Source organism: Cynoglossus semilaevis, chromosome 1, assembly GCF_000523025.1.
Source record: "Cynoglossus semilaevis isolate Cse_v1.0 chromosome 1, Cse_v1.0, whole genome shotgun sequence".
Taxonomy (NCBI): Eukaryota; Metazoa; Chordata; class Actinopteri; order Pleuronectiformes; family Cynoglossidae; genus Cynoglossus; species Cynoglossus semilaevis.
This window is the reverse complement of record NC_024307.1, coordinates 21317861-21345460: the sequence shown is the minus strand read 5'-3', so window position 1 is coordinate 21345460 and position 27600 is coordinate 21317861. Positions and strand designations below refer to the sequence as shown.

Sequence of the window (27600 nt, the reverse complement as noted above, 5' to 3'; positions counted from 1 at the left end):
CTTACCATCACGAAAAAATGCAAAAAATCAAAAGTTCCAGAAATGCCTCTAAATGCATGTCCATAGCCCATAACATGCTGCCAAGTGAATAATTTGTGCTAAAAACTGCAAAAATATTTTATCTGAATATTTGAAAATATCACCAAAATCATGCCTTACTATCAAGAAAAAATATATATATATACATATATATAAATAAAATACCAACACAACTGGTTCAAAAAACATTTCTGTAGTTTTAAAAATCTGTGAATAATAAAGCGTGTGTTGTGACTGACCAGGTCTGATGGCTGACACTGGGAGGATGCGGTGGCCAATAAACTTGCCATTTTCTTCAAACACTGCTATCCTCAGAGAGGCCAGTGTTGGGAGAACCACCTAGACACAGAGACACTGGAGTGAGTATAAATAAAGGACACAGTTTAGGATTAGAAAGACTGTGGGGGGAAAAAAAGGTGACCTTATTAAAAACAAATGTCTCATCATCCCACAATGGGTCCAGTGAGTTTCCATTGGAGGTTTTGGTTCTGTACTTCCTCTTTGTGTCCGCAGGCAGTCCAAATGTGTCCACTTCCACGTACACACCCACTTTTTTGTCTGTCAGGAACTGACCTGAAATGATCTGATGGACAAAAAAGAGTGAAAACAAGTTAAACCTGGTCAACACGTCGTCAACTCCTACCATCGTATGACTCTCACTCTACATGTACTGACCTTTATTTTGACCGTGTTGGCCACAATCCCGTCCACTATGTTCTCAGTAAAAGGGTCAAACTGTTTGTCCGTCCTTCTCATGAACTCTGGTTTCAGGAGGTAGCCACTGTGACCGTTGTACTCAAACACACCCATGTTTAGCTGCATCGGAAGGTCTGCCACAGACAAAGTGGAGTTCAAATAAAAGGGAAGCAAAAAAGCAAAAGAGAATTGAGAAACAGATGTTTTAAAAAAGGGAGTGAGGAGTAAGAGTGAGTACTTAAAGCCGACCTATTAGAAGGTTCAGTTATTTAGGAGACGGAGGATTCACATTAGCATCTGCCACCTTTTAGAAGGCCAGACTTGGTGTTTTAAAGATCTCACTTATGGTTCCTGGAAGTAAGTCCACAGCTTTATTTAAACTTATTAAATATTGATGTGGCAAATGGAGCCCTGCTGAAACAGATCTATTTATCAGCTGATAGTTGTAAAATCCTGGAGGAAACAGCATTGGGTTCAACTACCCTTTTCACCTCTTGTGTGACAATTATTTACCCAGTGAGCTCAGTAAATAAATGAACCTGTGTGTTTATGATACTTTAATATTCACACTCCTTCACAATATTGCAACTTTAAATAATGGTGTGGTTTGTACAGATAAAAACATGTTGATAACAACAACATGTAATCAGGTTCTCAATAGTATTTCTATTCGCGGGGGTGTGGGTCAAAAACATTTCTGTCCCCAAGGGGGAGCGTGACTGCAAATACTTAAGAACCACTGATCTATATATACATATATACTTATTAATACTCAATATATTAAAATTAAGCTGTGGATTTACACATGAATAGTGCCATAATATAGATTATAAAAATAGACAAATAGATAAAACAAACTTGAATCACACATCAACCTGCTGTCCTTTGTCTTTCTGTTCCAGCAATATTAAAAAAAAATATATTTTTTTCAATTCTTAGGCTGTTTTGTCTGACAAAAAATGTTGCGGACCAACCGAGGGTCTGGAAGTTTAGTGCGACCATTTGGCATCCGACGTTCCAGAAGAGTTGGGGCATGTAGTTGGAGCTGTCCACCCTCGTGCCTTTGGGATAAATTCTGCTGAGTTGGTTCTTGTTGTACCTGGACAAGTACTATCAAGGAATGTGTTATGACGCACAGTATAGAGTGGGTGGCCACACTTTCTGAAGCCTGTTTTTTTGGGGTTTTTTTTTAGTCAGAGATCAGACAAGAACAGATCCACATATGTATTTGATAGATTTAATAGATAACAGAGAAATAAAATTGTTGGCACTGGTTCGTTCTCCAAGGATACTCAACAAACGCTGTTGGCGAGCTCTTCAGAATGTCCATGCCTTTGGTTTCTACAAACGACGACATTTCAAAGTACTTCTTCCTCTCTGGTGGACGGGGAAAAAGTAAATAAAAACAATAAATTAAATCCCCTGATTTGTGTACTTTATCTATTTTGACACCACTAATTATAACAATTACTAAGTTTACACAGGCAAAGAACAGCACAGAAAACTTATAACAATTACTAAGTTTACACAGGCATAGAACAGCACAGAAAACTTAAACGTGTATAATTTCTTTTAATCACTTACTGCTTGCAACTTCAAAACTCTTGAATTTGACAGGCTCGATGTAGTTGACCAGGGTTGACATCTCCTCCGTGGCATTTACCTCACTGCTGGCTGTGCCCTGTAGGAGTGCAGCACACACCACACATCTGTCAACCAGCTCACTCAGTCAGTCATGCCATACCATTAGCAGTGTCAGCTGTTCCCGACAGCCGTTACCTCATCAGTGTTTGGCTTTTTGAGCTCCGTCACCGCTTCGTCCTCCTCGTCCTCCTCACTTTCTCCCTCACCTCCTGGATACAGAGTTCCACAAACAAGTTAAAACTTAACCATCGACATGTGTTCAACTATTTTCACAGTGACCCACCAATGGACTTGCGTGGCTCCAAGTCTTTGACCATCCTCTCTGCCAGCTTCTCCTCCCCGTTGGACATGACATGTCCTCCTTCGCCCTCCGTCAAAGGACACTCTACAACAAATACATCATAATGTTTCCTTTAATCTGCAGTCAGTACAAAAACAGGCAGGTTTATATATATGTATATATATGTATATACTGTATATATATGTATATACTGTATATATATATATATAAATAAACAGACATTCTTGCACTGCTAGTATGACTGCTTACCATTGTTAGGAGACGACTGCTCCTCCAGCTCTCTGCGCCGTATGCTGCCGCTGCTGCACGGTCGGTGGTGGTGGTGCTTTTTCTTGTTTTTTATGAGAATCTTCCCAAGCATCTCTTGTGGTGTGGGCAGGGGCTGGCCTGGGACCAGCTACAGCCATGTAGAAGAAAAAAAACAAAACATCTTTGACAGAAGCATACCTGATGTGGGCCATGAACAGAAAAAGATGAAAACATTCTCATCTTCATTTTTTTCCCCTTTATATTAAGATATCAGATTAGATGTTTAAAAAAAAAATCTTTAAAATGAAAGAAAATATATACATGTCTGAACTAAGAATATCATGAGACCCTGAGAACAAGGTCACAGTAGAGGAGCAGAAACCACATATTATCGAAACTTAATGCACTGGAGTCACAGGAGTCAAGGGGCCAGAAAATGTTCTACATAAATCTAGCTGAGTCTGACAGATTTTAAAGTGAAATGTTTTCACCTTTCACCTTACAGAACATGACTCATGAAAAGGACAGAGTGAGCACAGATTCATAGATTCTCACGGGGATCTGGTTTTAATGGTTGTCATTCTTTTCAGTAATCTGTGCTGTTGAAAGTATTACAGTTGTGTGCTCCTATGTTTCCACTACTGTAGTCTTTATATAGTTACATGTATTTTTTTTTGTCTTCTTTTGGAGTAGCAGCTCCAGTTAGATCATCAAACATGGGACAATCAATGCTGGAGTAAAAGAATAAACAATTGTCACCAAGTACATGTGTAGTAACCTACACATCAAAGCTTCCTGAAAAAACCATCGTACCGAAGATTGTTCCAGTGGATCAAGGAGAAGTATAGTCCTGCAGTACTCCGCCATCTTGGCCTGCTGCTTGGCTCTGACAAGATGAGATACATTTGATTTACAGTGAAAAAGAGTAACAAAAAGTTGTACCTGATCTGACAATGAAATCAAAGTCTGAAGAACACATTCTAAGGTGACTTACGAATCAACGTGGTTTTCAAAGGAAAGGATGACGGGGTATGGCGAGGTCTTGAAGGCACTCTCTGCAATGGCCTCAATCACCTCCTGCAATAAGAGAGAGGGGCTTTTAATATTTGAAACAAACAACAAAGAAGTCTAAGGCAGTGTTTTGGAATGTTCAAAGCACCAACCTTGAAGGGGATCTCAGTGGTCATGGTGAAGCCGTGGGTAATGTAGGGCTCCTCATCTTGCGGCCGGCCCTTCCAGCAGTCCAGCTCCACACAGCGGCAGCCAGTCAGAAGAACCTGTCTGTACATCTCTACTGAAGACAGACCAGTCAGCTGGCCCACTGCAAAACACAGAAGAGGGCATTCATTTATAATGAATTAGGTACGATCAAGAATACTAGAAAAACAAGGAACAGAGCTGGAGGTTTTGGAGTCAGGGAACTCCTGTAAGGGTCCTGGTCCAAAAATGTTCAGCTTCGTTTATCCATAAATTATTTGGAAAAGTAGCACTTCACCAAACATCAAGAAGCAGAAATAATAAGAGACACTAAGATAAAGGGTTACTGTGGTTTCTGTGATTTTATCTAAATGCTGAACAGCTTATAGCATTTTTCTGATCAGTTTTTGAAGCATAAAAACTAAATGTCTAAAAAAGGTCTTTAAGTGGAAAAAAAATAATAATAATAAAAATTTGTAATATAATCATTTGTCAGTGTAGACAAGGCTTTTTCCCCTCTTTGGCTCTGGGGAAACTTTAAAAGATGACGGTGAACCAAAGAGAATTAATACAATTTTTTTCTTATTTAGCTGTAAGCTTCATTATTATTCCAATTTAAGTTAGATGTAGCATGTAAATAGAAAGCAGGAGCAGGCCAAGGGTGGAGCCGTTGGAAACTCCTTGATTATTCTATCGAGTCATTAAAATGACCAGACCAGTGTTATCAGATTTGAAAACTCTTACTGTACATTTGTATCAACCGTCACATGTGCTGCTCTGTTACCTGTGAGGTATGTGTTGTGTGAGGAGTTGATGAAGTAGTGAGACAGCGGTTGGTTCATATCGTCGATGATGTCCAGCCTCTCTGGAGGCACGATACTGTTTTCCTCTCCTCCCATGTACCGACTGAATGCCTGTAAACTGATCTGGTCTGTAGGACACACAGAGAGAGAAAACAGAGTCCTGATATTTTAATTTTCAAAGCCCAGATTGCTTTTGACAGTTGGTTTAACTGCACTGACCAGTGTACATCTGCTCATGCTACGCTGAGCGACTGATTTGATTTGAAGGGCAAGAACTGGAAAACAGAAGAACAAATTGACGTCATCTGTTCTAGGGGAACACCGGCCTTTACGGAAAATGGATTTTGTGTTCTGGACAAACAAAAAACAGATTCCGAGGACAGCTCCAGGTTACATCTGGATGCTGTGGATCGTCTTTCACGCTTGGGTTTAACAGAGAGAGAGCTGCCTTCGGTAGCAATGGCTCCATTTGTTCCTGAATTTCCCCCACACATCCACAGAGGACACATGTGGATGATTTCCCCAGCGTGCATCCATAACATCAGATGTAAAGTGGAAACAGTCTTTGTTGGCCCAGTGTTCAGGGTTTTCAATGATGAGCAGCCTGGCCTCCATTTTACTGTGGTGAAACTGTAAAACTGGGAGTATTAAAAAAAAACAAAACACTGCTGCTGCAGACAAACCTCACTTGAAGACAAACAGACACAACCTACAAGCGAGTACAACAACACAATGTCACAATAAAAAGGAGGGAAGCCAGAAACCTTTCCATGCCGACTCTAATTGAACCCAAATGTTCTGAAGCGCTCTGGTTTTCAGCTCAGAAATGAATAAAAATGTGAAGAGAACGATAAAAATACCGTGAAAATGACATAAACACACAGACAGTTACCAACCTCGCTCCAGCTGACTGGTGTTGGTCTCATATTTCTCCATGATCTGTCGGACCTGCTCTCTTTTCAGCGGGGGGTACAGCACCTCGTTCAGCCTGGAGTCTCGCTGCCTGCGGTTGATGAAGTCCATCAGCTGGTCCAGAGAGATGAACGGTTTCCTCTTGGAGCCACTGGAGCGGAAATAATAAATGAAGAAACATCGAAGGCAACCAATAAACAAACTAAATCACTCATCACAGTCGTCAGGAAAAGACTCAGAACAAAGGGAGTTCACAGAAATAGAAAATGGCAGTGAATCTATTTGTGTGTGTCACTTACATTTCTTCTAAGATGCTTTGTATCTCAGGCCGCAGGCACAAGCTGTCTAGAAACTTCTGGAAGGCCTCCCACGTGAAATCGTCTGGCTTAATTCCCTCTGTCTGCAGAGAAAGAGGGAACACAGAAGAATGTGTAAAAAAATACAGAGGAAAAAAACTTTAGAAAAGTAGAAGACAATGAAAACTTTATTATAAAAAAATCTAAGGTATGCTGGGACCACAGCTGAAATCAAAGACATCTTCTTTTTTTTTAAACTGCATTCTTTTCCTTCATCAGAACAGAAATGTTGCTTTTGAGGTTTTGCCATATTACGTTTTTTATTATTTCAGTTCTTGAATTAAACCGCTACATGATTTTTGTCTTTATATGTCTACATTTTTGGTTTATATTGTTTTGTTGCATTATAGGTATTTACAGTATAACCTCTGTATTTCTGTATGTCTAATTTAAGTTTATTCATTTTAGAATGAATTTTTATTTAAACTGGATTTTGTGGTTCCACTGTTGTGTTGCCAACCTGCAGAGGTTTATCTCGAAAAAGTGATTCCAACGTAGTTTCACCTGTTTTATTACAATATATTATAAAAGAGTTTAGTTCTTGATTTTTTTTAGATATCGATATTTATTATTTACAATTTGTCAAACTTGTGTTAACTAAGAACAACTTTCTTTGTTTGTACCAAGTGTTAGAGCGTCATTCAACCAAATCTTTAAAAAATTAAAATAAAAAAAAAAAACTGAAACCCTTGGTGTTCCTTTGTACCTATTTTTGGATGCCCAGGAAAGTTCCTAGTTAATATACTTTATCTAAGTCATAGTCAAAAACTATAACAAAGTATATAAAAACACAAACAAAACTATAACTATGCTGCACAAACAGCAGGTGGCAGTAGATTCAAACTACTTCCAACACTACATAGAAAGAGCGGGAGAGAGCGAGAGAGAGACAGAGAGAGAGAGACAGAGAGAGCGACAGAGAGAGAGAGACAGAGAGAGCTGAGTTTGCACAATCGGATCTCTTTATTCAAAAGGAAATGTCTTGTGACTCCAGACTGATTTTGTACAAGATTGCAGTGAGTGATAGAGACACAGGAAACCTTGTTTCACCTCATCCGACCCACAACCTACGAACACAGTCCCGCAGGTGTAAATATTTCCCCTGCAGACTGTAAAATGTATGTTTTTTTCCCTATCACACCTCAAAATAGAAACATTTTCAAATACATGCTGTGTAAAATAAAAACATCGTTACCATTGAATTTAAATCAAATTATTTCAAATCTCTAATATCTTGATGCAGATTTACACCAGTTAATTGTGCAAACAGGATTCTGAATTTTTTTTTAAAGTTTGCTGGGTGTCACTTTTGATGAAACCACTGGTATTAAACAGATCAGATAAATGTGATAATCACATTTCAGTGCAACCACGTAAATATTACTAAGAAGGCCAAAGGGTTAATACAATGTCCAGTAAAAAAAAATGCAGATGCAAATCCAAGAGCAATGTTTTGCAAAATTAGTGGACATGGATTTTACAACATATATTTCACTAAAAGAATTCACAGTGGTGTGACAAGATCTGTGCAGGTCAGACTTTGGAGCAGATAGTGAGATGCAGCAAGTACTCAGAAGTCTATTCACTAGGGATGGACATCTGAGCAATTCTGTGCTGCAGGTTTTCTGCCAAAAATAGATATTGAGAGATATTCAGCCTTCGGGTTCAATATGAGGGGTTCAAAACTGCCAGTTTCTTGCAGTGTTATGACAATCTCTGGGGTAAAAACCAATGTAGTCCAATAAAATGCAGCACTTCCTGCTTCACAATAAAAGACTCAAATGCTCTGGGCAAAAGGAGAGAGGGACAAATAATGGTGTCGGAACAATCACACCTGAGATGAACCCTACTTAGACTGTGTGGAGCATCAATGGGTGGCAGTATAACTAATCTCATCCATCCATCCATCCATTTTCATCCGCTTATCCGTTACCGGGTCGCGGGGGCAGCAGTCGCCACCCAAATCACATTGCACCGTACCAAACCTTCCTGCGGGTGGTGAGTCCACTGGAAGGTACTAATCTCATTGCATTACATAAATTAGTATATAGTGATTCCAGACTGTGTTGTTTAAAATATTTTGCACTATATTTTCACATATTATAGTCACTGATCCTTTTCTTTAAAAATTAGGAATAGTTGGTATAATTTTAAGGAATAAATAAAAACCTCAAACCACCAACCATTAAAATAACCAGGAAGATTTACCTAGATTACAAATGTCAAATATATAATTAATTATATAAACTGAATATACGTAAATGTACAATATATGTTGGATAACGGTAAATGTTCTTTCATTCTTTCACCAGTCGATCAGAATGGACTCAGAGGTCACCACTGCTAAACTGTATTGACCATAGAGAAAAGCAATGGTGTATGTGTCATTTTTATCATTTAAGGACATCAGTTTTCATACTTGGACATCAGTTTCGCATACATGCTGCGGGCTCATCAGAGCCCAAGCTTTTTAACTCTTTTTAGATGCATGAATCAGCACACACACACATACACACACACACTTGTTAAGTGACTTGCGGTCAGTAATTGTCTCTGATTCTCACCCTGTTGTTGACCAGGCCACACTGCTCCAGTGCCGTCTCCACTCTCTTTTTATCTGAGAACATCTTGAGAATGCTGCAAGACAATCAGAGAGAGGGGGAGTTTTAAAGAGATGACACTTTCTACAATTGTCCAGCTACTTTCAATCAGGACTCAAGAAAAAAAAAACCTTCATGAGGTTGAAAAAGATAAAGTCAGGAGTAAGTGAAAGGATCTGAAAAAAGTGAGAAAAAAAATGTATCATGATTCAGTGGGTTTTCTCACTTCTTGACAGGAATCTTTCCATCCTGATTCACCTGCAGCTTTAACTTGGTGTACCTGTAGCAGCAATGACAACACAGAGAAGGCATTTAAAAATGGATCCAAAATCAGCAGCTGCCTCGTGTCAGGAGAGGACACACAAACATCTTACGCTTTGAGGAGGAAGGTGTTGCGCGATGCATTCTGGGAAAGTATGTTTGTGGCCAAGGTGAAGAGTTCATCCGTCCAAATCTGGGAAAACACATGTGCATACATGGACGGGGTTAAAACAGAGTGGTCCGACTGTGCAGCTGGTGTCAGACAGCTTCTATATACAATATACCACACACACACATACACACACATGAAAATATTCCTTTACACACACACCTAAACATCCTTGCCTCAAGCTCAACATAGTGATGTTGTAGTAAGACTCATGAGCCTGAGAAAAACAAAGTCAACTGTGAAGGAGAGGAAGCAGGAAGAGTGGGTATACAGTATATGGAAACACTGTGGACTGTGTAGAAGAAGTGGACATAACCAACAGGGTGCAGACGAACGCTGCACAGAACAGCGGCAGAGTCTGACTGACAGCTGAGACGTCTAAATACAGCCACATGTGGGGCTCACATATGCACAACGGTCCATGCAATGTTTTATCAACTTTATAAACTTCTTCCAAATGATGTCGTAATGTTCCATAGTGACGTTAATGAGACCAAAATACTTTTAACTAAAGATTTTTAAAGACTATTTTTTCTATAACCAAAAGCTACAGCTTACATTATTTACAGTTTATACAAAAAGTATTATTTAAGTGGATTAGATGTTGGCGGTTTCCATGGTTACCTTGGCCGTATCTTCCTGCATGGCCTGGAAGTTGAGGAAGGAGATGTTGACCAGGTCACTGCCATGGACGACAGTAACCAGCTTCCCTTCTCCATTGTCACCTTTACCAAATCCCAGCACCTCTCGCAGCTTTGAGTCCTGACACAAACAATGAGACACAGAGCAGACACCAAGACTGTAGTCAATATACAGACTGTAGTAATACACAGTATACAGTATACAAACACTGTTGATTTATTAATCATTGAATCCTTGTTAATCGTAGGACAGAGCAGGTGTTGCATTGCATGCTGGAAAATAAATGTTTTTTCTGTATTTGACTTTTTTTTTAATCAAATACTTAACCAAATATAGATAAATATAGAATTTATTTCAGTGATATGTCAAGTTTATAAGGGTTCTAGTGTAATTTCTATTTGAATATTTTTTCATGTAGAAAATGATTTTTTTGTGTGTGAGAGTACAGCCCTAAACCAAACCAATACAACAGCCTCGGCTGTTGTCGTGTGTATGCAAACACGAAAACACACTTGTTAGATTTGTGTACACGATCGCCCACTTCCGATGTCCTCTCCGTCTCCTGAGGACAGTAAATCTGATGCATGTACTGAGCGCTGATCTAATTAACCAAACGACTCTCTCTTCCTTTTTTTAGTCCATGTTTCTGCCACAGACTTGAACAAACACGCTCTGTCTCAATTAGACAAATGAACATGGATGACCGCCAGAACAGTGTACGCCATGGAACCACCAATTTACTCTAATGACTGACAAAATAAGTCTGGTTCAAAATAAGAGCAGGATTCTTATGTTTGCCACTATTTCAGCAGAACTCATGTAGATCCAAGGGATTTTTTTTATTTTGTTGAAATAACATCTGTCAAGTAAGATGAGATTGACATCAGAGATTTTCATCTGGGACGTTTTGATTTTGTAGGGCAGTTGACAAAGACCATCACCTGCATTTAATGAAAGAACAATATTATTTAATTCAGGGGTCCCAAAGCTGTGGCCCGTGGGTCACTTGATATCAAGGTTTAATGTTAGTGTTGCCCGCACGTTTTTCCTCACAGGAACCCTTTTTTTTTGTCTTGGGAAAATTAAGTTATCATTTACATCTACTTGTTACTTTCCTAAGATCCTACGTCTGTTCAGGAATCTGGTGTGACCCAGGGGTTGACTGTGGCTCCTGGTTTAAATATATACAAGTGATGATTTGCTGAAATGTAATAATAATAATAATAATGGGGACATTACTGTAACATATTTGTCAGTAACTGTGATGGAAATTGATTCATATGAAGTTCATATTTATTTATTTTAAGTAATATGAACTTTTTTTATGGTCACTCTGGTTGTAAAGGTGTTGATTTAAAATGAAAATAAATGAACAAAAAAAAATATTTTGGTTACCATACTGAACATCTTATATTTAGTACATTTTTGAAGAAAACACTGCAGTAATAATAACAAAACATTAAAAAAAAATCAACAATATAGTTCTCAGCCTGACCAGCCAACCTTAAGTGAACTGCAGATCTTCATATCCAAATATTCACATCAGCTGATATTCAACACTAAAGGTCTTGGATCAGGACCAGAAACAAAAACCCTGTTCAGGAAACTCCTCATCTGCAGTGTTCACCAGCAATCGCAGCCACATTAGAGTCTGTTCAGACCGTTTCATTCTTACACAATGACTTCCTTGCCAACAGTTGCCTGTTATATCACTTCCTGTCTGACAGTCCATCTGTCAGCAGGCTCATAAGAGCGCTGTCATCTCAGTACCATCAGCTGAAAAGCGGGGGAAAGCACAAAAACACACACGTACACCTCCAGGCACACAGGTTGTTTTGACAGTTACACTTGAACGTTACATCGGCACGGCTCTGGAGACATCAACAGCAGCAGGCCGCAGCATTTATTGCTCATGTACACCAATGAACTGCAAACACAGTACAAACCTTTGGTTGCTTGGCGTACTTCCCAGTCCTGGTATCCCTGATGGTGCTGATGTCCAAAGTCTCCACCTCCTAAAAAACAGAAAACAGAAAATATAATAGATATCATCAGCCAACAGAATTTCAGACCTTTTTTGTTTTATTTATGTTTTTTTATGTGGTGACACTGTAAACCACGGGGTCAAAATCAGCAGAGGGTGAAATTACATTATACTGACATCTAGTTGCGGGCCACACATGGGCAGTTTGTGGACCAAAGGTGGCTGCAGGTCAGTTTGAGTCCCCTGCTGTAAACGATTTTAGCTAATGAACATAGATGCAATACCTTTGCTGCAGCTATCGGGTCTTCATCATGCAGATGCAAATATTCAAGACAATAAGGGAACAGAATTCACTCATCAATTAAATATGAAATTATTTAGACAGCCTTTGGCAGTCACAACAACAAAATTTGACAATTCCGCAAATCATTGTGTTGGACCTGTATATTGTTGCTCTTAATAACCGTATTATATTAATGTGGGATCCTGTCATGCAGATGACTGGAAGTTTTCCATCCCATTAATCCTAATCTCAGAATCCTCACTATTATTATAACTTATCAGGACATATTTAGAAGACAGGTTGCTGGAACAGTAAACTTTGTCGTGACTATAAAATTACACTGTGCCAACAATCAGCCTCACAACATATGATCAATTCATTCCTTTATAGCGTTTGGTGGCCTACATCTGATATCAAGTGGCCTAAACCTAGCTTTCACACTCGGGAATGCCAATGTGGGTCAGTTGTTACGATACTGGAAGTGTCATAAAAAATTATTTGCAAAAACAAAATTGCAACAACTACGTATATTTATGTGTATTATATCTAATTATGTTACTGTAGCAAACATTTGTAAAGATTGTATCTTTATAATGTTTTTATTAATTAACTCTCACAGTTTGTATTTTTTCATGTATGCATCTTATGAACCGCACACTTTTTCATTAGTTTAAAAAAAAAACAAACACATAATACAGAAACACTGAAGGAAACCTTTTTTCTGTCTCTTTGTCAAACCCATGAACTATAGACCTTTTGTAGACAGAGAACATGGGTAGTATACTTTGATAATGCAGCAGAAAGATATGTATCAACATGTCGCAATCATGCAAATAAGCCGATGCCACAAACAAATCCTGGAGAATAAAAGTGGTATTGGTGGAGACAGAGATGGTTTAGAAAATGGCAGGAGTGGACAGGAGGTGGAGAGTGTGTGGTCATAAATAAAGTCATAAACACAGAGGATGATGCCCTGTAAATATTTGTTTACCTCCTCATTTGCACTCCGAGCCGCCTAACACTGTCCCTGTCTCTGTGCGTCTTACCTCTGGAATTCATTACAATTTCACCTCCGTTCCAATTTGCCGTCAGACAGTGGTTCATTTTCACATCTTTTTTTCTTCGACCGTATCAGTCAGTTCGACTGTGGCATAGTCTCACTTTCAAAAAAGAAGTACAATGCTGCTTACTTCAACTTAACTGGGAATGACTGTATTCCTTTCTTTTAATTGTAATTTCACACAGACTGTGATGTCATCACTGTGCCCGCCGTCTCCTCTCCTGGGATTAGCTGTGTGTAATAAAGGTCAAAAATGTTGGACCAACTGGATCAAAGTCTGTCTCAAATGCCGTCCCCTGGTTGGCCTTTGGAGAGTTACTTATTTCATCAGGGGACAAAGTGCTATTGGGTCTGTGGGACACATATTCACAAGCGCACACCCGCACACACACAAAAACACACACACTTCACTCCCACAGGCCATGGTTTCATTCTACTATCGCCATGGAGACTCCTTGGAGACCACCTGAAAGAGACTATGTACAACTGTGACAACTGTGTGTGTCTTCGTATGTGTGTGGTGAAGGGGTCGCAGGGGGCTAACAGTTATGTTTTTCACTAATTTGCCATTTAAAACAGACACACACATACAGTATAAACACACACAAACAAACTTGAAGTTATGAGCACAGAGGCAAATCCTCAACATGCAGGCCCTAACTTGTGAAACATCCTAGCCTGTTGAGCAACACAGGGTGTGTGTGTGTGTGAGTGTAGCTGTGTGTGTGCGTGTACAAGAGTACATGTATTTCAGGGGCGTGTCAAAGCTTTTTTTCTAGACTTAGTTTAGACCTTAAAGTTAGAAATTGGGTGGGGTTAGGCTAAGGTACAAGGTTCACATGGTTAAAGAAAATATCTCCATGAAAAGGCAATGTTATTCATCATCAGTATTCAAATATTTGGTGCAACATGTTGCTGTTTGATTATGGCAACTGATAATTATGATGATTTGATTCATATTAAAATCATGATTAATCAAAACGATTATTCACTGAGTTAGGAATTTGCTTTTATTGAACCTTTATACTTTATGGAATGATAAATTGAGAAAAAATAAACAAAAACAAAGTGAAAAAATAAATCTATATATATTAAAATATTAAATCAAATTAAATCAAAAGCTATTTGGTAGTATACCCGGGACAACAACTGTAGTATGATTAGTCCAAAATAAATTTGTTTAAAACTGTTTAAGGGTAGTGGCCTTCAGGAGAAAAGGAGTAACAACAAAAACACCTTGAAACATGAGCTAGTTCAATGAAATAATATGCCTGAATATTAAAAAAAATAAACTAAACTGCATATACATATATTCAGTGTTTCCCACAGTATTTTAAGAGTCTAAAGCTGGGGTTTGGAAGGGAAGAAAACAATGACAAAGTCATTCACTCCCCCCTCTCCAATGACTGGGGAGAACACACACTTCCCTTTCTTTTCAACCAGGTTCCCAGGTTAATTAGCTGCTCCCTCCTCCACTCCTAAAAAAAAGTGCTGAAAGTGAAAGTACTGTTTGTGTTCGGGGGGCGGGGTGCAGGTCACTGCTGTAGTGTGTGCTGCTGCATTTACATCACAGGATAGGCGAATGGCCCAATAACTGTTTCATGTAGATTAACATGTTTTCTTAATTGCTGGTTGTGAAAATCAAAATTGAAAACTGTCTTACCTAACAGGGGGCAGCATCTTATCAGTAATTTAAAGGCACGAATGGGCAGCTGTGTTTGAAATCCTTCTTCACCCGAGAACATCAGATGTATTAGCAATTATTCATTATCAAACCAAATGTGTGTTTGCCATGTGACTAGAGAGAAAAAGTGTCAGCATGAATTGAAATGTGTGTGTTTTTGCACATTACAAAGCGTGGTAAATGTGTCTGCGTGAAGGACAGTCATCTCCTAGAGCACATTCCTCACATATTCAGGCCTTCTGCTCAGTTAGCGCCTGTGTATCTGTGTGTAATATTTAGCCAGTCATGGCAGCTGTGGCCACCATTCATCTCTGGGTTCAAAGCTCACGTCATTTATCACTACAGACTCCGCTGCTGCAGTCTCATTATTGCTCTAAATGAGTCACCGTGCCGTAATTCACCTCAACTCAAGGCTTTTCAGTGGCCACATAAACCTCCCCCTAACTTCATGTACTTTGATGGTTTCGTACATTTCACAGCACGCAGACTCATGTGCCTTCTGTTGTGTGAACCTGTGGCATGTTAGCTGCAGACATGAAGCAGTGAGGCTGTTATTTTAGCTGAGAATAGCAGGGTTACAGTACATGCTTTGCTGGATTCCAACTCTTGAACGCTTTGAAAAATACGCTGCTCCCAATTCAAACCCTGGTCATAACACTGTACTTTATCTGCTTATTTTCACCGTAGACTATTGGATATCAGTGAAGCTATAGATATCACTCTGCTTTTACATAACATTTACTTTTATATTCATATACTATGTTGGCACAAACACCACAGGTTATCTGTCTCAGAGTGTAGTTTTTTTTTTCAAATATATATGCTATATTATATTTATATGATCATAAAAAAAAATAGCATCATAAAGTGACCATCCACCTAGAAAAAGGAATCAAGAGTGTACGTGAGGAGGCATTAAGGAGTCTAAAATCCTACTTCTTCAATACTTCTTGTTCTCCAGATAACAAAAGTTATCAGTTACAGTTCTGGTCCCAGAAGAACAATCATTCTAATATTTATTCAAGCAGTGAACAACACTCTAGTAATTGTTAATTTGATTAGGTACCATTCTGTCCCCACACACTGCTCCCAGGGCACTCAAAAAGCTGCCCACTGTTACTTTGGTGATATGTTATAAAACAAAGGTCACATTTCGTTGTGCAATGATGTGTGTCACAACAAGGAGTTCACTTTCCTTTCCTTCCGTCATTTAATGGAGTGACTTTTCAACTCACCTTTTCCTCCCTCTTCCACTACAACTCCACACTCCATTCATTTTCTTAAGATTATAGAAAAATGAAAGGGCAACTGAACAATCAAGTGAGCACCGCTCCTTTTCCTGTGACGTGCCTATTGGTGTGTTTGAACGATGACCGTGGCTAAATATGTCTCAAATGGCCAATCACGGCTCCAATCAAATGGCACATGATGACGGCATTTAGAAAACTGATCCTGGGGATCACGGATGAAAACAATGTTCCAGGGCAGCCTACAAGACCACCCTGAACATGGCCGCAACCCAAACTGTTAGAGGAGAGGGGGTCACGACAACGCTTAGCCTTGTACATAACAGGCTTAGACATGACTAGAAAAATGTATGATGGAGCAGCAGATAATAAGTATAGACATAACTACAAACGAAAGAGTATGACACATTGAAGCAGTAACGGAGTTAAAACAGGGCAAGGCTGGTCTAGACATGGTAGCATAGACTTATAGAAGCAATAATATAGATTTGAACCCAGATATCAGAATGGATGTGGTCCAGATGTGGCCCATATCAGCACATTGGAACTGAAATGTGGCCGATAAATAACTAATAGTAGTTGGGCTGTTCATTCAGTTTGCCAACGATGGAACCAACCTGTGGTTTACCTCTGTCAAACACCAGCCAAATATTAGTCTTAAAATCAGAAGTGGGCCAAATATGGTACATCTGAGGTGACATTCAGATTACACAATAACAAGATCTCTTAAAATTTACCAGAAATGGCCTACAGATGTTAAAAGATATTTGAACCACTTTTTCATTTGACCATGTGGACCACTTTGGGCTCACAAACTTTTTATAGGCTTTATAAATCAACAGTGCTGTATTATTGCCAAACGTGGCCCAGATCTGCGTATAATCGAGGGATTAGACTGGAGAGGAGGAGAGGAGACAGGGTCTTGACAGAAGACTTTAAAAGGAGACTTTGTAGACTTGAGCGACACAGCACTTCAAATGGTTTTATTAAGACGTTGGCAAGATGTTTATAAAACAGAAAGGGACAGAGACAAACTCCTGTGAACTATTAGATGGCTCCGTAACTGCCTGTGTCAGCTTGTAACATTTCCTGTGTATCAGTCTGATGTCATTCTTCCTTCACGTCCCCGTCCTCTTCCATCACTCTCTTTTTACAGCTAATTTCTACTGAACTTTCAGTTTAATACTCACTTTGTTTTGCTTTTCTTAGAATTATGCTATTTAAACCATTTAGCTAACAAACTAATGCGGCCTGATCTTTAATCTGTGTAATCTTTTGGCACAAAGGACAAAAAAGGAAATCACTCAATGTGAGAGAAATTACACTGGGGTGAATAATGACTCAAAAATGCCATCACTGCAAGTGTGAACAAAAGACGCAAAAGGCAAAACAAGTTGTACGTCAATAAAATGTGAGACATTAACAGCCACACCAAATGTTTCAAATAAAAATAAAACAGTGTGATGGAGGCAGATACACACAGTCAAAAAAACAAAAAACAAAACAGTGGCAGTAATCAAGAAACTCACTGAAAAATCCAACACAAACAGATCAGCTGGTGCAGATGCTCACAGCAGACAGACAGCAGGTGAACAAACTAGTATCATAACTGAATATGAAAACCTAGATGTCAATAATAATACAATGTTTATTATACAAACTGACACATGACACATGAAAAACAACTAGAAATTGTATACACTCAAATGTACTATCCAGCACAAGGCACAAGCTCCTTGTTTGGTGTTGTGCAACAATGACTAAATGGAATTCAATGACTACATGGAGAATCACATAATTAACAGCTTGTGGAAAGAACTGGTGTATAATGTGTATGTGGTGGTTCCATAGTGTAGCGGTTAGCATGTCTGCCTTGAAAGAGCGGAGAGTCTTGAGTTTGATTTCCAGAAGAACCACATGCTTGATAGTGTTAATCCTCCTCTGTAAGTGGCTTTGGATAAAAGTGTCTGCTAAATGCATAGATGGAATGGAATGTAAGACAAACATTCATACAGGTTGTCAACAGTTAGGTTAGGAACACAAATGAACTCAATTAAAGTATTCTTTAAAGCCATAAATAATTTGTGAATATTATTATGAATAAATATATTTGATGTATTTGCCACACTGTATACCCAAATATCCCACCGTTCATCCACTTGTCATGTGTCTGTAGACTGACTAATATTGTTAAGAACAACAGTGTTTACAATAAAATGATCAGATTTACTGTATCTTATGACATTTCTATGAACAGTTAAACATGGCCCAACGCAATAATAACACTGGCATCATGTGGTTCATATGATCTTTATCTAAAGAACTCTTCACTTTATGGAATATAACATTTGAGGGGTTGATAAGTGAAACACTGAGAAGAATGGGATGTGAGTCAGTATACACACCCACAATGAAGTAGTACAGTCATTTTTGAGGAAGCATCTGCTGAAACAATAGGATCGATACCATGAAGAGTCTCTCAGTTCTTTATACAAGAAGTAAATTTCAGACCATTGGTCCACAGATGTGCATGTGTCCGTGTTTGCATGTCTGTCGTGTGCGCAGACAGATAATGTCATAATGTCAACAGCAAACAAGATATGTGACCAAGACGACCAGAGAGAGGAGAAAGAGGGAGGAAGCTGACAGATTATCGACTAACACCCTCAACTTCCCCTGCCAACGGCCTCCCTAGATGTGTGTGTTACTGTGTTTGAGCGTGTGGAAGACTGACCTCTAGCATCAGGGAATGAGTGTGTATGTGTGTGCGTGTGCGTTTGAATTATGTAAAGCCCATTTCCAAGTCAATACCTCCTGGGTGTTTGACTTAAGCCAGGACAATAATCTCTATTAGATCTCTCCTTATACCTGCCAACAATCCATCCAGTAACAATTCAGCCGGCCTGTTTCACACACACACTTACACACACACACACACACACACACACACACACACACACAATACCACTTCAGTAGGATGTGGTTGCTGTGCCTCATATCCATGATAATGGATAGGAAGTAGTGTCAAAGACCTAAGGACTGTGTTATCACTATTAGTCTACAATGTACTGGAAAAGACAATCAAGTTAGGTCCAATATCAGAATCACACATCACTTTCGAGGTAATTGTGCTAATATTTGGCACTTGTTGCATATTGTTTATTTGGTGTGGTTATTTTGTTAACCTTCACATTTTACAGTAATTTTTACCAATTGCCCCTAAATAATTTCTTTGAGTTAGAAAGTCAGTATTTAGAATGCCAATTTTACCTTTGGACAACAGATTACATTTATTGTGATTATTGCTATTCTTTCATGAGGAAAAACCCTAGTATTTTGTAGTTTGTAGTAGTTTGTAGTAACAGTTACGGTTAAATTGACCATAGATTTGGCCAATGTAAAAACTACAACTAGCTATGCTGATAACTCTTGAATGAGGGATATTATCTCCTAAAGAACTCAGTTCATTAAGAGAAAACTACTTACGTCTCCATTTATTCATGTCATATAGAAAGAAATGACAATGTGCAGCGCCCTCGGGGTATTTGTTAAAGCCCCAGCATAGGAGAGTAAAGTGGTTGTTTATGGTTGGTGTAAATGTGTCCCATCAACCATTCTGTTCAAGGTATGTGAAGTCACTTCCACACAATTAGAGTCTATACTGGAGCTAAATGACATCCCTCAGGGCAAGTGTCTCAAAAGGCAGATGCCGTTTACATGACCTGGCCGCCTTTAGGGAGAGAAGGAGCCGAGCAAAAGGGCACAAAGTAATAGAGGGAAAAGTTGGAATTTGAGGAGTAGGAGGAGGAAGGGGGAGGAAGAAGAGGCAATGAAATTTCCCAGAACCCCCAACTCCTCGTCTGACTAACTTCCTCCCTGCTTTCCCACGCAGTGAGAGAAGCAACGAGGAAGATTAGAAGTGTTGCTGCAGGAAATGAAGGAGCAATAATTCCAGAGAGAAATGACCGTGTCAGGGAGACATATTGCTGAGAAAAGGAGAAAGACGATGATGTGTGGCTGAGGTAGAGGTGAGGAAAGATGAGACGGTGAAATATTGGAGCAAAAGGCAAACGGACGACGGAGACCATCCAGGGAGGAAGTGTGATCCTGCAGTTTATATAAGAAGAAAAACATTTGCTTCTTTTTAACGATAGCTACCAGCTGCCCTGAGATGGTGAGAAAAGAGGACAAACGACACGGAGGTGGATTAACAGGAGACAGGTTCAGACCACAGCAGAAGACTAGAGCAAAGGAGAAGTCTAAAATTCAGAGGGTGGAAGAAGAATTAGCTGTAGTGCCAGAAGCTCAGCACACCTGAGGCAGGTCTGATAAGAGAACCTCATGAAATGCTTTTAGACAAAGTTTCATGCATTCTTAAAACTGACTATTCCATTGATGCTCATTTGAGCATTACAGTATTTACTTAGTCTTAGTATTTACTAAGTTTCAAATGTTTATCCTGTTGCAGTTCTCTCCATCAGCGTCTGTAAAAATCCCCTCATTTCCTTGGACCCCAAGGCAAAGAAGTGACACACTGCTGGATCAGAAGGAGAGGACAAGCATATGTTGTGATAGACACGTGGCTTTAGAATGTGAACGTGGGACTGGCATCTGCATTATGGCTCAGTTGAACTCGATTCGCCAACATCGATGTTTTATTGTCTTTTTATGGGTCATTAAAGGAGTAACTAAAGTCCGAGAAGCAGGGACACAAGGAAAACAGATTCTCCCTCATAAAATCCTGGCCTGCTTAAATCTACTATGTCCTCAGAGTGTGTGTTTGCTGCTACATGTCACTGTTAGTCTTTCTCCAACAAGAAAGTGACGATTGTTTGCTCACTATCGGCATTAAAGATTATTGAGAAAAATGTGAATTTTTACAAGGAAGTGATCAGGATGATCAGTTTTACTAACAGACACAAATTGAGAAGCGTGGCCTCAGTGTCTGTGACAGTCAGAACCAATCAATGGTAACTCAGTCTGCAGCTGGAAAAGGCTGTCTCACCAGGACTACATTCTTAAGATAAGCAGTAAAGCAGCCATAGTTCTGACTTGATGTACCAAGTCACTATAATGTGTTTTCCTTGTGTCCCTGTTGGCAGCCATGCTTTTATTTTTGTAAAAACTAATATTTGAAGCCGTACACCCCTAACAGTGCTGAGTAAAACCCTTAATTATTCTATATGAAACTCAAAATGTTACTACTACATTAACACCTGGACTCGATAACATTATGAGACATAAAGAAGGAGGTTTATAGACTTATAACTTTGAGCAGTCTTCCTCAAGGCTAAATTATATACTGCTCTTATATAAAGTGATATAAATGCAACATACTTCCCCTGCGTCGGAGTGTTTAAAAGGATTGATTTTGGATGTTTTAATAACAATCAATCAATCAAGCCTTGCTTTTAAACTTTACAACTTACTTTGAGACTGTTACAACCCCAGTTAGAAACTGGTGAAGTATGCACTGTTTAGGTGAACTCTCTCTCTCTCTGCTTTATCAAACAGTGTCAACCATGTTACACTAACACATGACTTGGCCTCTATGTTATGTCAGTGAGTGCAGCCGTCATTACTTCCTAAACCCTGTGTTGCGGCCCACACAGATACAAGCCTGCAGAGCAGCAGTAATGAATCAGAAGAGCGTGGCGGTGGCTCGCTACGACTAGATGAAGTCATTGTCAACTAGAACTGGGAGAGCGTTAATAGGATTGTACACGAATGCAGTTGAGCGTTGAGGGATTTAAAGACTACGACTGAGAAGAGAGAAAAAGTAGAGAGTAGAAGAGGAAAGAATAAAGTAGAAGTAGAGTAGAAGAAGACACCAAAGAAAGAAGATGACGAGAGGAGCAAAAGAAGAAGAAGCAATTAGAAAAACAAACGACAGAGCAGCAGATAGAAGACTAAAGACAATAAAGAAGTCGAGAGTAGGCGGATAAGACTATAGACAAGAGTGAAAAGGCAAATAGAAAGGACAAAAGATGAAGACAGGTAGAGAGAAAAGGGAGAAGAGAGTTTAAGGAAAGAAGGAAAGGAGAAGGGGAGGAGAGGAAAAATAACAAGAGCCAATTTGCAGGAGCAGGAAGAATCCTTTGAGGGGAATGTAAACCCTGTTTTAAAGAAAAAGACAAATGAAACACGAACCTATCCAAAGTGAGGAATATTTAAATAATAATGTTAAACAAACTGAGTGTCCACGAGAAAGTGACATAGAACAGATAGAGAAAGGGAGTAGAAGAAAATTTATAGAGGAAGGGACCAGGGCGATTAAAAGTAAAGTGGATTCAGTTGCCTCGGACTAAGATACACAAAAGGAAAGAAGATAAAGACTTAGGAAGGAAATGTAAAATTTAATAAAGGAGACAGACAGATGATGCAACTGAAGTCAATTGGGATAAAACTGAAAGAAACTCTGATGACGCAAAAAAAACAAAAAAAAAAACTGCTGTTCTACTAGCTTACACGCTGACACCTTTACTGGAGCTGAGTGACCCAATCGTCTTGTCACTGCAAAAAGAAAAACAAAGTGACTCAGCTTAAATTTCTCTTCATGTTTGTGGTTTGGGAATAGCTTGTGTGCTGCTTTGAAAATTCTCAATATGCTGAGTCCCTGTAAACCTAAATCCACAGAGGCTGAGCTATTTTACACATTCATCTCTGTCCTACATAAAACGCAGTGTCAGTACTGTGTCCTTCTTTGCCTTGAATACTGCAAGTGTGGAACATTCTAGCCTCTTTCTACTTCTTTCTGTCCCTCTCTCTTCTCTGCCTCTTTTCTTTGAATGGTGCTAGCAACAAGCTGGACAGTTTTATGCTGTAGATCAGATGTACCAACATTGTTCCATATAACGATTCAGTACAGAACTGTCCTGGATCATTGCACCTGATTGAATGCACAAAACGTATTGTCTTTTCTTCCCTCTCTCATGCAGTTGCACGTTACAGTATCAATAACTAGCTGCAAGGTGAAATTCTACAGAAGCTCAAGAGGGATCCAATGTGGGACATTTTACCATCAACTTCAAAAAGTGTTTAAAGATCAGTCATATCAATATCATCCTTATATCTAAAATTACAATAACATTTCTGAACAATACCCACTGAATAAATTGCTAAATGAAATGTGCACGTGTTCCAAACGTCAATTTTAAAGTCAGATATTGTGTTTGTACAACACTAAATATTTTTATAAAACACTTTTTATAAACTGGACAAAAATTAAAAGAACATTGTTCACAACTTGGAATCAGCCAGCACATCCATTAAAATAAACTATGTTCTGTAGCACAATATTAACTAAACTGTTGAAGTACCTGTACTATCTTAAGCAAAAACGTATATTTAAGACATTTCGGTAAAATCCTGACTTTATAATACTTCTTCCAATATTTTATCAATTTAATTAGTATCTGGCCAATATTTCCTCCTTGAAGATTCACAGCCTAAATGGATAAGAAGAGCAGAGCAGCAATGTTTAAAAACACACAGGAGACTAAATATTTTAGGTACCTCTATTCAGAGAAATGGGTTCCATCCAGAATACCCTTGTCATCTCCGTTAAAGTCTATCAAGTACTCTCATTATCTATGTTCCCATGTCCTCCTTTAATTCAGCTCAGATTTGAAATCTCCTGGGAAGTCACAAAGTCAAAGAAAGGCTTCGCTCGAGAAAATCAAAAAACTCTTCAGTCTTGACACTTCAGTCGATCCCATCTCCTATATACAGTAGTCGTGACTGTGTTAACATTATCACAGTCAGAAAAGGTGACTGAAGCCACAGTTATTTGGATACACTTATTTTCACCTTGCCACAGAGTGGAGAAGAACTGTAGGAGAGTAAAATTTCCCTTTTCATGTCGACTTGCCAAATTTGACTTGCGTCACGGTAGAAACTCAATATAGAGACAAGCTGAAGAAACGAAAAAAGGCATCACAGCCCTGACCACAGGGTTTGACTGGTGAGGAATTTTCTTAGAAATACTAGAAACAACAGTAATTACTGCAGAGAGCTTTAAAGTACAACTTTGTCGCAGGGCTATTTTAGAATCTAAATGCCATACCAACATGTCCACATAATTGGCCTTTGACACGTGAATGTGTCAATGCCTTCTTCAGACAGTGACCAGCACTGAGCAACGTTAGAACCCTGAACACAATGCCACTCTTAACAAAGGATTAAAAAAACAAAGGTAAATGCATTGGCACCTGAGTCAAATGAACTGTTTCCCAGTTCTCCTATATTTCCAGGTAAACATTATAACAACAAACTGTTGATACAATCTTCGATGGCACCATGAAAAATATTATTTTGCATGTATGGAGCACAGTAGCCAACAAAACTGCTTTTATTTCCAGATTGTACCTAGAAAAACCAGTGGTGTTCAGGAAAGGCAACATTTGAAACTTCTTCTTACAGCACTAAAGATTACAGTTTAAATATGTGTCCAAAACCTGTACATTTTTGGACACATAGATGCCGACTTTTCAGTCATGCTGATAAAAGTTATTAGCCGACGTGGTTCAAATTCCTTAAGGGCTAGTCTCTGCCACCCGGTGGTTATTAGGCCTCCGTCTAAATAACCTGAAGAGTTATAACTTTTAGCAAAGGGGCCTGACAATGACATCAGTCTCATTCAAAAGCAGACAGATTTTGCACTAACCTCTGAGTCGGAACTAGTGCTAATTTAGCTGGTTCAGCTTCATTCCAGGTGTACTATGTGCACCTGCCCTACCCTGCTCAGTTTAAAGTATGATGACGCGGAATTCTGCACCAAACAGTACAACAACAAAGATGGACCTGGAAGTGCTGTGCAAACATTTCTTAAAAGGGGATTCCTGGTCCATATCTATCTAATATGCAAACAACACTGGGCGCTGTTGGGAACATTACACTTAGTAATGCTATCATGTATTAGGTTTAATAAAATGTAAATGGGGGCGGAAAAGATTAAAAATTGACATTGCAAGATTTAAGTGACTTTCCCTTGTATGAGCAGAAATGGAATTAAAAAAAAAAGCAGATTTACCTTTAGGTGAATTGTTGTTTATAAGGTCAGGGTAACAGCACCTCACACGCAGTACATGTACGGAGGTTTTCAAAAGGTTACCGTACAATATCAGCAGAATATATCACATCACATTTCCAGTTTAGGACTCTAACATTATGGACTCTCCAAAATCAAACCAATTTGTATAATATATGCAAACATATATAGCATATTCTGTAAGCTCAGGTTCTCATACTTTACCCACAGACATGGGAGTAGTAATGTCCTTAGATGAACTTTTAGGGAGCAAGAAAACAAAACTAAACAATTATCCACTTCCCTGGTAAAAAAAAAAAATTATTATTTTCTTTTGTCAGGGTGTTTACACAGGTTTTTAAACATAATAAGCTTTAATTTTATTCAAATAAACCCTCCCAAAAGTCACACAGAGATCATTCTAACCACAGTTGAACAGGGTGAGCAGGAACGACCAACTAACCTGCTGCAGAAACAGAAAAGGTTTGGAACACAGTTTCAGTGACTAAATGATGATTTGAAAGGAAACTCCACCCTGTAAACCTCCCTCCCTTTACAATGAATGCATCATTATTCATAAATGCACTGACAAGGTTCATTGTCAAATGATGATGATGATTTTTTCCTTGATACCAACTCTTGACTTATCTTCTCTACACAACGTCTTCTTTTTTCATTATATGAACACAACCGCAGTCAGAGTGTGAAGATGGTTTCATCAGAATAAATAACCATAATCATAATGAAAATATGATTTGACTCTGTGAAACAGTGTCACCGTGGCTCCTCGGGCGACAAATGACCTACTATCTAAACACCACACCATCTTACACAGATAGAACACGCCAGGATTAAATGAGCACAAAGACACCGTGAGTGTGTGAGCACATGTTGACACGTGTGCTGACAGACATGCTGGTGTGTGGGCCACATATGTAGACACGGACACACATGGCCGAACATGTGGGCAAACGCAGCTTGTTGATAATATTAACATAAACACGCATCAACAGGTCATTTTGGATAACCTTTTTGAGGGAATAAAGATATGTGGGTGTGTGATAAATGTGTGATAAAGATAAAGAGGGAATAAAGTATTGGTGTGTGTGTGTGTGTGTGTGTGTGTGTGTGTGTGTGTGTAGCAGAGGAGAGCTAATTGTGCTGCTCCCTGGCATTACATGATCTGACCAGGAAATAATCCACACTCAGGACGGACTGGAGCTGCACTTACGTCATGAAACAAAGACTGTTGTTTCTGATCTTTAATTCGGTTTATCCAATGCGTTCCAAACATCTCTGATAGACACACACGTACACATGGATCTTCTCTTGCTTTCTGCTAATGATTCCTCCCTAATGCTGTAAGCAGTAAATTCGCAGTAATGACTTAAGCAGGGAAGCGAGGGATGGGGATGAGAGGATGGTAAAAGTGGACGAAGACCACAAAGAGACACCAGGGAACAAGGAGATGGTGAAAAAAGGGATGCAGGCAAATTGATAAAACCCATTTTGGCCAAACTAATGGACTGGATAAAATTATAGCAGAAAACAAAGAGACACTAAGAGAGAGAAGAGGAAGGGAGGGAATAAACCGCAGTTAAGAACGTCAAAGTTGGAAGAGCTGCAGTGTGGTTAAGTGGGAGAGTTAAAGCCAATAGAGAACAAGAGGAATATCCATATTGGCACTTAGGATGGTACATTAAAAGCCCACTGTGGTCTGACTTAGAGCAGCTAGTTTAGCACTTGAGCTCCTCTACTTTGGGAGATAAGTGACAGTCAGCAGTCTGCACTTTTGCATCAAGCACTTGGTGGGTATGTGTGTATTTCTGTGTGTGCATCTTACCAGATTGGACCCTCCAGTCCAGTAGAGGAAGAACCCATCGGGGTCCACTTTTAGAGTAACCAGGGTGGGTGGTCCACTGTTGGGTTCCTGGAAAACCACAGAAACAAAGCTGTTTGGATGAAACGGATACTATCAAATAGATCAGCACATACAGTAAATAAGTAATATATTGGTGCATATTTTGATAATATATTAGGATGAAAATCCATGCTGGAATAAGGACAGAATTATTTGCTTTTATCCAAATCCACTTACAACAGGAGGTAACTGGACTAGAGCAAAAAAAATGACAAAAATTAACACTTTTTATAACTGGAATTTTAACTTGGGGTTATAAACTGTGGGTGGCTGAAAAAGAAGATTTAGCCAGAGAAATTAACTTCCTTCAGACTCAAATGTGCTCCCATGTCTCAGACTCTTCTTCTGTCTTTCAGTCTGACTCACACCCTGAAGATTCAACTCACACTTCACTCAAACCCTTCTCAAGGGACCCGGACTTCAAGACCGACTCCAACTCTGACTTTGGTGTTAAGTGCTTTAAGTGTTCAACCATCTCCTGTTAGGAAACAGTAAACAGTCCTGGGGTGACTCATTTACTGAAT

At 39.1% G+C, this 27600-nt stretch overlaps 1 protein-coding gene across 1 annotated transcript in view; it reads right to left on the bottom strand.

The window, feature by feature from the left end:
* Window positions 1-18: 18 nt before the first annotated feature.
* The window catches only part of plcb3 (phospholipase C, beta 3 (phosphatidylinositol-specific)), a 40256-nt gene continuing 12674 nt past the window's right edge, over window positions 19-27600 (bottom strand). The window contains exons 2-22 of the mRNA XM_025057190.1: window positions 26999-27085; window positions 11816-11884; window positions 9852-9989; window positions 9172-9251; window positions 9024-9077; window positions 8762-8834; window positions 6141-6241; window positions 5826-5992; window positions 4911-5057; window positions 4093-4250; window positions 3924-4006; window positions 3743-3815; window positions 2930-3077; window positions 2663-2764; window positions 2515-2588; window positions 2320-2416; window positions 2028-2112; window positions 1710-1834; window positions 715-869; window positions 461-622; window positions 19-378 (exon numbers count right to left, since the gene is read on the bottom strand). Coding sequence (XP_024912958.1) covers window positions 49-378; window positions 461-622; window positions 715-869; window positions 1710-1834; window positions 2028-2112; window positions 2320-2416; window positions 2515-2588; window positions 2663-2764; window positions 2930-3077; window positions 3743-3815; window positions 3924-4006; window positions 4093-4250; window positions 4911-5057; window positions 5826-5992; window positions 6141-6241; window positions 8762-8834; window positions 9024-9077; window positions 9172-9251; window positions 9852-9989; window positions 11816-11884; window positions 26999-27085 — 2508 coding nt within the window. The 3' untranslated portion in view covers window positions 19-48. The remainder of the gene's footprint in view (window positions 379-460; window positions 623-714; window positions 870-1709; window positions 1835-2027; window positions 2113-2319; window positions 2417-2514; window positions 2589-2662; window positions 2765-2929; window positions 3078-3742; window positions 3816-3923; window positions 4007-4092; window positions 4251-4910; window positions 5058-5825; window positions 5993-6140; window positions 6242-8761; window positions 8835-9023; window positions 9078-9171; window positions 9252-9851; window positions 9990-11815; window positions 11885-26998; window positions 27086-27600) is intronic.